Raw genomic sequence first — 12,518 nt, forward strand, 5'->3', positions numbered from 1 at the left:
TACAAGTCAAGAAGACAAGGAACTCATCAGACACAAATGAGGATTCTATTGGAAATTGAAATACAGGTCATCCTTGTCACACTATTTAAAGACTTTAGTTACATCCTATCCCTGCCCTAGAGCTTTACTGAAGGCCAAACTTAAGAGTTATTAACTATAATGTTTGATGGAAAACTCTGAATGGTAAAACATTCAGACTGTAACATGGGATCGTTCTCTATGGGCAGGGAAAGGAAGAAAGTATACTTTCGAAAACAAACTCCCTTACCTTCCAGAAAGATTATTATGGAAGGAAAAAAAGAATCCATGTGCTACTTGGCAAGACCACTGTGAGTTTTCTCAGATATCTCAAACTCATCAAGGCCACTCCTTCTTTTTTAAAAAAATATTTGATATGATCTTTGGTAATTTCATACATACCTTGATTATATTCACTATCCTTCCCGAAGCTGTTCCTAGATCCATCCCCTTCCTTTCCTGTCAAACTCTGTGTCCCATTTTTCCCACTTACGCTAATCTTTGCTACCCTAAATATTCTTAGAGGTGAGGCCTTCCACTGGGCTATGTTTGATTTATCTGTATGCCTATGCCACTGTGGGAGTTCATGAATGTTGGATATAGCCTTTTTATTTTTAATTTTATGTAAGGCATCCTAAACTGGTATATAGATGCATGAGGGTTTTTATGAGGTTCAAAAGCATAAACATTTATGCTTACTAATATTGAAAGAGAAAGGAAAATATTAATTGCCATTCAAAAATCTGCATGACTTGTATAAATCAGACCCTGCCCCAAAGAAGTAAATTTATAGGCATTGTCTGTTGGATAGAACAATTGTAAATCAATAAGGGGACGTAGTTTGTAGTCAACAGAAAACCCATATTTGCCAGTGTGTGTGTGTGTGTGTGGAGGAGCTGTGGGAACCAATCATGCAAGGCTGTGTTACTTGGCTTCTCAATGCTAGATCAAAATAACTCAGAACACAACTTAAATCTGTACTTCTCAGATTTGGAGGTTCCAGACCATGGCCAAAGATTCTGCCCCTAATATGGCCATTCAGCTATGAACTCATCAATGGCTCATCCCTTGACGATGTCTCTGAATGTGGGTGTGTATATAAGTGTGGATGCAGGTGCACACACAAATGTGTGTGTACACATGTAGAAGCCAGAGCCCAACCTCGAGTCATTCTTGAGGAGCCATCTACCTTGTTTTTTTACATAGAGTATCTCACTAGGGCCAGGAACTTGCTGGTTTGGCGAGCCTGGGTGAACAGTGAGCTCCAGGGACCCAGTGCTGGTATTGTGAGCATGCACCACCAAGTCGGGCCTTTTCTGTAAGATCAAACTCTGTGAGGCAAAAACATTGGCAACTGAGCCATCTTCCAAGTCTCTCCCAGTTACCTCCTCTTAGCACCAGCATCTAGGGACAAAGCCTTCAATAAAACGAGCCATTGGGTCAGAGGTGGGGCCATTTCTTATTCAGACCATAGCATTAGATTCTCATCTCATCAGTTGCTAGCTCTGAGCAATTTGCTCTCTGGCCTCCTGTTTCCTCGGTACTGAAATGAGAATTATATTAAGGTTTAAATCATATTAAGTTTGCAAAGCAAGACAATATAACTTGTTTAAGTTGGTCATAAGTAATTTATAGTTCATAATAATGCATAAGCATTATGGCTTTATGGTTGTTGCTACTAATATAGCTACAATCATTAGAGAGAGGGGAAAATGCCTGTGCCTGAAGCTGATTGGTGTTCCGAAGGAAAGAAAATTGACTGCAAACACTAACTTCTCTATTTATCTTAGCAGTCCATTAAGGAAATAAGAAGTTAATCTTTCCCATTCCAATGGATTGTGGGGCCCAGATTTTCTATCCACTTATAGTGTCAAAAATGTTCTCATCATGTGTACATTAGGAGTTTCTTATACCCTTGAGGAAAGCCTGGGAGATGCCAAATACTTTGTCATTATGTAGATAAGCTATCAGCTAATTTCCTCTAATCTGTCATTTCTGGCTTGGCCAAAGTTAAACAAAGAAAGAAAGAGAGAGAGAGACAGACAGACAGACAGACAGACAGACTGACAGAGACACAGAGATAGCATGTTTCCTTGAAAAAGCCCTTGGTTTGTGGTACATTCTATTTTGATATCACTACAATATATCATTTATTTATTATTACATATAATAATTATAATATATATTACATAAAATAACATGAGCGATTATATAGGAACACAGTGTTTTGATGTCTCTACAATTTGTGTACCTTTGTAAATCAGGAACACATCCCTGTTCTGATGACCTAATGGGATACAAGGGAAGATGGGAGAAAACACTGGCAAAGAGAGCAGGGAAGGAAAATGGAAAGAAATCAGGGAGAAGCAACTGGGGGGAGGAAAAAAAGGAGACAAATAAACATGGGATCTATGCTCTCAACAAGGGGTTCAATAATTATAATTGTATAATATATTATTCATTATATACATATAGTCATCCTAGCTAACTGTAAGCTCTTAACAAGAAGCCACAGAGCTTGGAGTTAGGAAGAAATGAACACAAGTGCTCAAGCCTGTACCAGCCAGCTCTAGTGTACCACTTGATCAGGCAGTAGCACGTTTTGACAGTTCAAGGTAGGATGATTGATGACAGACCCCACAAGCAATTTCAGTACAGGTAAAGTACAGCTGTACACTCCAGCACGACAGTTTTGCTCTAGGAGGGATCCCATCACATCTGCCTCGGTTTGTGCAATTACCCTATCGTGCACTCGCAAGGACAAAAACAGCTAACAGCATTTCTCAGAACTCATCCCCTCTGTCAAATGACGCATGACTGTAGTTCATTCCCAGAATGGATCATTATGACATACTTGACAAACAAGTATTCATCCAAAATGTGCAGTGATGGCAGATGGATATCTGTGTGCCATGTTCTTGCCCTTGATCCGTGCTCTCCCATCACCTTTAGGAGACAAGTCATTGTATCCCTTGTGCTCTAGAAGAAAGATTCACTAATCATTGCCCAACCGTTAACAACTTGAGCGACTTGGTTATAGCATAAATCTCACGTTTGTCTTCCCTTCTCCTTCAGTTGCTTCTCCCGATTTCTTTCCATTTTCCTTTCCAATTGTTTTCTTTACCAACATTTTCTCCCATCTTTCCATGTATTCCTGCTTTGCAAATGTGCATAAATGGTAGAGAATTCAAAACTGGTGTGTTCCTGTATGATCTCTTGCGAGTTATTGATCCCGTTGTTAATTTGCCACTTGTTTATTTTGAAATCTGCTTTGTTCGTTCTTTAGATTTTTTTTTTTCATGGATGAAATGTGATAAATTTGATCTTTGGCTACCCTTTCTTTACTGTCATCAATTTATTCTCCCCTTTATGGTCGTTGGACATTGATCATACCTATATAGGAATTATATATTTAGGTATGACAACACTATAAATACATTTCTGAGAATTGTTAATTACATGGTAATAGCTACACCTTTTTGGTCACTGTTAAAAGTCCCCAGAGAGGATGAAACGCAATTCTTTTGGGAAGCAGTTCTGTTTTCAACAGCTGGTTACTGAAGCAAGCAGAATTCTCTTACACAGTATGCTGGAACAGTGACAGCGTACCAGGGCAAGATTTTGGCAACCTAGTGGGGATAGAAAACCCTCAGCTGGTGTCAGTAAAGACTTTTAACAGTTTGAAAGCCCAATGACTGGAGTCACAGAGAAGATTTCTGCAGGCACAGTTCAGCATCTACCATGAAGCCCTCTGCAGACGTGCTTGAGATAATTGCCTGTGCTGTTTTCATATTCGTGAGCTTCGTAGGAAACATATGTTTATTTTACTCCACAAGTAAGTGCATCACCGGGGGCCTGCAGACATCTTTTCTCCTCATTTTCAGCCTGGTGTTTGTCCACCTTATTAAAAACCTGGTGGTGAACATCCTCAAGATTGTTTACTCTTCTGGTATCTTGCTGGATTCCGTTGGCTGCAAAGCTCTGCACTTCACTGCAGCCCTGACAACTTCCCTGACCATCTGGTTCATGTTACACTTTGCATTGTTCTACCACCGTAAGCTTTACCAAATTGTCTACCCCTTGAGCGGAGTTGCAAACCTGAACCAACAGAAGTACTCCTTGAAGGGGATTTCTGCACTCTGGGTGGCTGGTGTGGCGGTGTATATCCCAGTGTTGATATATACTAGAAAACCAGAGCACGTTAATTCTGGAAATGATACGGGCTCCCTGTCTACTAAAAGAATTTACATGGATTGCTTAACTGGCTTTGCAAATGAGCAGGTCGAGTTTTACTATGGGAAAATATTTTTAGTTTTGATTGATATCCTTCCTCTAGCCATCTTAGTGTTTGTCTGTCTCTGGATGGCTCTCCTCCTTTTAGAGAAGAAGAAGATGACATATGGCGACATCTGGATAGGAGATGATGACTCAGAAACCGAGGTCCTCCGAGGGGCCAAGTTCAGTATCTTGTTAATGTTGCTCATCACGCCCCTTTGGGTTGCTCACTTTATCTTAGTCTATTTTTTGAAGGACTTGGCAGCCTGTGTCTTTATTCCAGCTGTTCTCACAGCCCTCTCCTCTGGCTTCTCTGCTCTCAGTCCTTTCCTGCTTATGTTGGTTAATTACAAAATGAAGCTGGTGTCCTTCTGTAGAGCCCAACAGGAAAAATCCACACCACAGCCCGCAGACGTCATTCTGTCTCCATATGCTTAATGACTGAGTGAATGGGCTCAAGCGAAGCTCGGGAAAGCTTGCCCTGTCACTGGAGGGCATAGCTGCAGCTTTCAAAGCCCTCAACAAATTTCCAAAAAGATGGCTAGAAAGCTGATTCCTCTAAGAACTGATCTCTAAGAAAGACGTTACAAGTAGATAAAAAAAAAATACTATGCTTTTATAAACTGAAGAAGAACAGCCATTAAAACATTAATTATTTAGGACACTGGTTCCCAAATTTACTAATGCTGCAACCCTTTAATATAGTTCCTCATGTTGTGGTGCCCGCCCCAACTATATCATTCCATTGCTACTTTATAACTGTAAGCTATTTTTACTGTTATGAATCATAATATAAATATATGATATGTAGTTTATCTTATAGGTGACCCCTGTTGGGTTTCAACCCACAGGTTGAGACTACTGGTTTAGAATAATACTCTGTGTGTGTGTGTGTGTGTGTGTGTGTGTGTGTCTAGTTTCTTCTTTAATGTAGAATTTCTAAAGAAGGTCAGTGATCACCAGCCTGTAAATGAGCTCAGCATGGCTACCATGTTAAGTATTTACTCTGTGCAATATGTTGTATTTTTAAAAAGCGATGTTGTTGAAGCCGAGGTCATCAATTCCTAGGTGAATTCCTCTCAGTGCTCCTGAGGAAGCTGTGTTTCTATCCTTGTTTTTCCTGAAAGGTCTCCAGACATACTGGAAGTGCATGGGATAGGTGTTCAGTGTCCAGTGTTTACAGGTTTAATTATACTATCTCACGGAAGCTGGGAGCAGATTTGATTCATTATCCCTAACAGAAGTCTTTAGTAAAATACAGCTAGATTAAAAAGTATTGAATTAAAGTGTTGATATCTGCTTAGTCATATCCTCAAGTGTGTAGGATGTACAGATACCCAATCGCCTTTGGCACATAACCCACTCTCCTTGCTTGATCACATAAACATAAAACTACATTTTGGTTTTCCTTCAGAAAAAAAAGGACATTGAGTTTATAGATAATATATGTCTTCTTTTAATCATTAAATAGGTGTATTCACAAAAGACAAGGAAAATACAAGGATCCTCACAATTATTTGCTTTCGAGATTTGGATTCAATTTTAAAAGCACATTATAATTCCAATTAAAATTAGATGAGCAGGTTTTTATTTTACTTTTTATTTTTTACTTTTGTAGTCATTGTAGCTGCTTAAACTCTTAGAGTCCAGTACATAATTATCTTAAATATCTATGCATAAATTTGTGTACAAAGCAGCACGTTTAAATCTAATTCTTAATAATTCTTTTTTTAAACTTTCTTGTAGTAGTAGTATACCTATGGATTTTTCTGCAGTTCTAGTGAAGAGTTCTCTTACAATTGGGATTCTTGCTCTAAAAAGACCGTCACAATTATAAATCTGGATATCATTTACAGAAGAGTCTTAGAATATCATAGTTGCTAGGCAGTGCTGTAGAGAAAGTAATTTTTAAAGAAACCAAAGCCACAATTCTGTAAGGACTGTGCACCATTGTGTGTCCCTTATTTGACACTGAAAATGTTTTTAAAGTCAGACTTAAGAGCTTCTGAGACTTCCGGGTGGTCTTCATGGGAAACGCTTAGTTGAGTCCACCGAGGCAGTTTAATCAGAGGGCACCAGGCACGTATCCTGGATAATGAAGTTAACATCTGGAGAAATGGAGGATGTGGGGAAGAGGTCGCCATCTTTTAATTAAATGCAGATGTAGCCAGAGCTAGGAATAGCCATTGATCTTAAGTAGTGGTTCTTAAATGTGGTTCTGGGACCAGAAGAAACAGTATGACCCAGGAACTTGTTAGAAATGTAGATTCTGGGACTTTGCTCCAGACCTGTTGAATCAGAAAGTTTGGGTTGAATACAGCAATGTTTTAATGAATCTTCTGGGTGATTTTCAAGCATGGAGCAGCTTGAGAACCACTAGGCTATGGCTGCTCCAAAGTTTAATCCTCACAAATGGTCAGAATAAAGCCAAGATAACTGACTCAAGATGTCCTCTTCAATGCTTCTCGTGTGTGTTGCTGCCATGTCTGCCTCCCTCGAAAACAGCAATCAGGTTTGCCATCTGTGTTCCATACATTGTCAACAATAATTGCCAAACAATTAAATCCACTGTAAAAATTAAGTCATTTTTGCAAAATTGAGAATAAATCATGAAACTTCAGGTGTGCAAACAATTTCAAACTTAGATTTGGATGGTTTCTTATAGTTTCTCAGGATCCAGTTTCCAGATCACTCCACAGTTCTGTCCAGAAACCAGTACAAAACATGACTGGCTTAGGCCCAGCTCAACTTCTCAGTGCTAGCAATGCCGCTGCTGCTGCTTCTCTTCCTCTTCCTCCTCCTCCTTCCTCCTCCCCCTCCTCCTCCTCCTTCCTCCTCCCCTCCTTCTGCTTCTCCTCTTGCTCTTCCTGCTCCTCCCCCTCCTCCTCCTCCTTCCTCCTCCCCTCCTCCTTCTGCTTCTCCTCTTGCTCTTCCTGCTCCTCCCACTCCTCCTCCTCTTCATCCTCTTCTCCTTCTCCTTCTTTTCCTTCTCCTCCTTCTTCCCTTTTCCCGGGTATTTTCATCTAGATTTGGCCTCATTTGATCATGGTTATGTCCTTGTGGAGTTAAATTTCAACTACAATGGAAAATCATGTGTTTCCTGAATGACCTATATAGTCTACTCTTTAAAATAATTTTCATGTTAAAACTCTTGTTCACTCCTTGTTCTGTCAAAATCTTGCTGGGATCTAGACTACATGGATGAGGACAAGAGAGAATTGGCAGACACTGTCAAGGCAGTATGTTTAGTGGGTCAGGACTGATGTGAGAACTTTGGAGGTATTTCCTGACTTCACCTTTGACCGCACCGCATCTTTCTCTGACTAAATGCAGGTTTCTCATCCTATCTCTCTTATGGCTCCTATCAGACTTCTGGCTGACCAGTTTCTTACCAGGATCACTTTGGTCACACAAAGCACCCTGTCCTATTCTAGCTCATTCAGTGTGTCATTAGACACCGAGTCTTTTCTCAGCCTTGATTCTCAGAGGCTCCTTCTTGGAAGGTAAGATATACTCAGGAAGTCAAATGTTTCTTATGTACTGGTCATTAGATTTTTGAAAGAGACAAGGATGTTGTGCATGCTTGTTTTCCTTGTCTGAGATATCTCTTAGTTCTGCTGCAGAAGAGAAGAATTGCCCAACCACAAGCCCTCTTCCTCCCTTATTTTGTCTTAGTTCATCCTAACCTATATCTTCACAAAAAGTGACCCCAGGAACTAAAAATGTTTTTTTCTTTTGCTGTAAGTCTGTGGGATTTTTTGTTGTTGGTGGTGGTTTGTATTTGCCTTTGCTTTTGTTTGTTTAAGTTCTCTGGTTCAGATACTGTGAACATGGGATCTTTCCACCTTCAAAAGGTATTTTAAACATAATACTCATCTTACCTCCCATGTGCAGACACAATACAGATCCAAAAGAGTTTATCTACCCTAAAGTTAAAACTAGTCTTTCCGAATCACTAATGGTTTAGTGTAAGTTAGCTGATTCTCAGTATTTTGTTTCAGAAACCACAAACTGATGGCCAGATCATAGGCAACAATTTTAAAGTGTTAAGTCAAGAGTTAAAACTGGAAAAAAAGAAAGAAAAGAAGAAAGAAAGAAAGAAAGAAAGAAAGAAAGAAAGAAAGAAAGAAAGGAAGAAAACACCATTATCTACAGAGATTTATCAGAGAAATCCTGATCTCTACCAAGAGTTCTACTACTACAGTACTCTTAATTACCTTTTCGATAAGACATAATATAAAATATTCATACATTGTAAAACCAATAGATCTTAGTTGTGTGATAAAATTGTAATTCATTGGCAATCAGAAATAATTATTTCCAAGTCACCACATTAGCAAGTGCACCAGTGGCTTCAGTGTGACACTTTATAGCACTTAATGTTAGGTCTAACTTGGAATTTTGCTCTATAGGTTAACTATATTCATAAGATTCTCAATGTCATTAGTAAAGCACATATTTTTGTGAGCCATGAATTTTCTAAGTTCACCCATTGTGAAAAAGAATGATTGCCATAAATCTAACATTTTTTTTAAGATCAAGCTGAGCTACTAAACCAACAGAATGATGGTGGGGTATGATGTCTCACATACTAGTGGGTATAAGGTGTTCAACAGACTTCTGTCCTTCTTGATGGCAGTGATGATCACATCTGGCTTTCTACTTAGGATAGAAAAGATGACTAACTCACTGGGTGTTATGGTTCTTGAACACTCAGAGCAATACAATCCAGGGATGGAACTATGTTATGAGATTCTAATCAAGACAGCTCGAAGCATAGCCATGTTTTAGGGCTGCCCAGGACAGTTGAGAACCTGAACCTTCTGGCAGGAAGTGATTTGTGTTGACTGCCCTTCTCTTGACTTCATGATACCTTGGCCATGATGTTCCTGAGTTTTGTCATCTATAAAATTGGAAGTGCATACATAAATGCAGATCATAATTCACGATGTCTCCTTTCCTCACAGAACTATCAAAAATAAAGTCACATTAAACATATTGAAGGTGATTTGGAAGCAGAAAGTGTTTGAAGCAGAGGCAGGGTTACTTTAGTGTCTACATTTTAGCGAGAGTTTGATGAGGGGTGTGGAGGGTACAGCATGGTGCTTGGCTTAAAATTCATACTCTTGACTCTGTACCTATGAGGCATTATCTAACTGTTCCAAACTTCTGGTTCTTTATCTACATGACGAAATTTTTAAAGATGTTTGGAGGATCTTTTATGAGACAAAGTGTTAGAGAATATATGTAAAAATCATCCAACCCTATAGGCTCTGGAGATGGTTTGAAAGTAAGAAAGCTTATTGCACAAGTGTGAGAGAACCTCACTTTGGATCACCAGTGCCCACATTAAAGGATTGGTGTGGTGATGCAAGCCTGTAAACCCAGTGCCATGGAGACTGGAGACAGCAGGATCCCTGGGGCTTGCTGTCTACCAGCCTAGCTATCAGCTCAGTGAGAGACTTTGTCTCAGAAGAATAAAGTAGAGAGTAAGAGAGTAGGATTCCTGATGTCTTCTTCTAGCCTCTGTGTGCATGCACTCGTGCATGCATACACACACACATACCACACACCACACTCACACACATTCACACACATACACATGTACCACACACACCACACTCACACACACACACACACATACACACACACACACACACACACACACACACACACACACACACTCTAACCCAGTCCTAGACCTCCCTGCACAATTTTCTTCCCATCTTGTTTCCAGTGCAGCCTACAGTACCCTCTCCCCTGCAGCATCCTTAGTCTGTTATACGGATGTCTTTTGTTTGCTATCAAAATACTCAACTGTAGTTTTCCAAATATGCCAGAAAGCTTGATATCCTAAGAACACACTGGGCTTGGAAATCCTCCCATAGTCACTCCTGTCTATCACCCAGGTCTCTTTCTCACCCTTCAAGTCTCTTTCTGGAAAGGAAAACTACAGAGGTTAGTGTGAGATTCACCCTCTCTTGGGAATTTCCCTTCTCAGTTCTCATTTGCAAGCCTTTGTGTCCATTCTCCTGTGACTCCTTCAAGACTCCCTCATCCTTGCCTAACTCTCTTCTGCACCAGACAGCCCTTTCCATCCCCAGGATTCAGACTCCAGTACATGTACATTCATTTATCACAGCAAGCACCGCAGTAGACTGAGATGGCTTGCTTTCTTGCTTGCTTTCCCTTGAACTGTATGTTTCATCTTCATGTGTAGCATGTGGTCCTATCCAGCATGTACATTCAGACTGTTCCGTAAGTGAAGAACTGTGGAGACCCAAGATCTGTGCTCTCCCTCTGTTCCTCAGATGTGCTTCCTGGCACTCCTTGCACTGTCTCTTTCTAGTAGACACGTCTTGCCTCTATCATTTATCTGCTTCAAGAGTAGGCATTTAGCAACTGCCATGCTTCTGGCCCCTGTTGAATCAAAGAATGAAAAAGAAACTGAATCCAACATTTGGAATCAGTTGCTTCCCCGCCAGCCAAGCCACAGAGCCAACTGGGGACATTTCTACCCAAGCCTTCCAGGTCTTCATTTGTAATATTTATTTAGTTCTTATATTGAACAAAGTAAACACAGTGTCTGTACGCAGGCTTGAAACTTGAAAATGTATCTGAGTATAAATTTGGCAGGAGCGAGGGGAGTGGAGGGAGCGGTGATCTTTTTCCCCAAGTGTTAGTGGATTACAGGGTAAAGAAGTGAGCCTCCATGCAAATCAACTGAAGTTACCTCACTGCTCAGCGTATTCCGCTCATATATGTTGACAGGCCCAGCTTATTCTTAATTACCCTACCTCATAATATATGTGCATAAAAGTCGGAATGGGGACTTTGACAGGAGAGAAGAAATGTGTGTAATTCCAGCCCTCAGAATGACTCCGCACGAACTCTTTCTAAATGGAGTGAGGCAATACATTTTCAAAAGAATTTTGGTAGAGCAATTTATGTGATGTGTGAGTGTAGTCACAAATCAATGCGCCTTTTATGAGCCAAGCACACCAGAATGTATTACCACGAGTGCAGTTCCTCAAAGAGATTCTGTTGGCCACTCCGAGGTTTTTCCACTGATGCAGTTATCCGCCAGATTTTTTGCAAGTCTTCATTTGGAATGACTTTTTCAGAGTCTGTCTGCAAGTCACACACACACACACACACACACACACACACACACACACACACACACTTCCCCAATCATAAAACAAGGATGAGTACTATTCTAATGACCTGCCTACTTTTTATCGTCACATTTGACTCCTTGCTACTTTGAGATTTCCCCCAGCTTATGGGAGTAGTGGTGTCATCACTGAGGTGACCTCATGGGAAAGTGACAGACCACTGACAGATCCTTTAGCACTGGAGAGGTTTTCTCAGCTAAGGGTACTCTGAGAGGCAGCAGGCTCCCTCAGACCTCCCCACAGTGGGCTTCTCATTTCACTCTACACTTCCAAAGCCAAGCTTCAGTTTGAGGTTTGAGTAAAGTTGTCTTCCAGTCTCTTGGGCTCATCCAAAGAAGAGGACCAGGATGTCCCCAGCAGCTTCTAGCGAGCATGCAAGCCTTGAGTACCTGGGGCTATATCTCCCATATCCAAATATTTTTCTTCTTGTTGTAGCAATTTTTGTACCCAAGTGGAAGAGTTAAACTATTCAAATTTATTTTCTTTCTTTTTTACTCTGTCCAACTTGCATCTTCTCTCCTAAACTTCAGAAAGATGATTCTTTTCATGCATGCAGCAGCCATGCCTGCATGGATAACAATACAGTGACGAGAGATTAAAAGCTCAGTGGAGTCTGAACTGGGACTCTTTCAGTCACTTGACAATCCTCCACTGAAGGAGCTAGATATACAGAGATGTGGGCTGTGGACAAGAGGGCTTCAATGCAAACAAATGCCCCCAGGAAACCAGAAGTGATCGAATGACAGTAACTTTCAGGGTTGAGGAGGATGATGTCTGGTACTATAAAATAATTAATAAAGAAGGGATGAAGCCCTGAGATCCTAAGGCAGCAGTCAGTAGTTGTCAACCTTCCTGATGCTGTGACCCTCATGTTGTGCTGAGCCCTCAACCATAAAATTATTTTCGTTGCTACTTCATAACTGCAATTTTGTAACCGTTGTGACTCATAAATAATTTTGGAGATAGAGGTTTGCCAAGGGGATTGCGACCCACAGGTTGAGAATTCCTGGGGCCTAAAGAGTCCAAATGTGATTCACAGTAACTGAA

General features: G+C 40.5%; 1 protein-coding gene across 1 annotated transcript; it reads left to right on the forward strand.

Moving 5' to 3' along the window:
• The first annotated feature begins 3,759 nt into the window (after window positions 1-3,759).
• Window positions 3,760-4,731, forward strand: LOC114616592. The gene has a single exon (XM_028762021.1). It carries the CDS (start codon window positions 3,760-3,762, stop codon window positions 4,729-4,731), a length of 972 nt encoding a protein of 323 aa, XP_028617854.1.
• Window positions 4,732-12,518: the final 7,787 nt, after the last annotated feature.

This window comes from Grammomys surdaster, unplaced genomic scaffold, assembly GCF_004785775.1.
Source record: "Grammomys surdaster isolate TR1022 unplaced genomic scaffold, NIH_TR_1.0 332635, whole genome shotgun sequence".
In the NCBI taxonomy this organism is placed as follows: Eukaryota; Metazoa; Chordata; class Mammalia; order Rodentia; family Muridae; genus Grammomys; species Grammomys surdaster.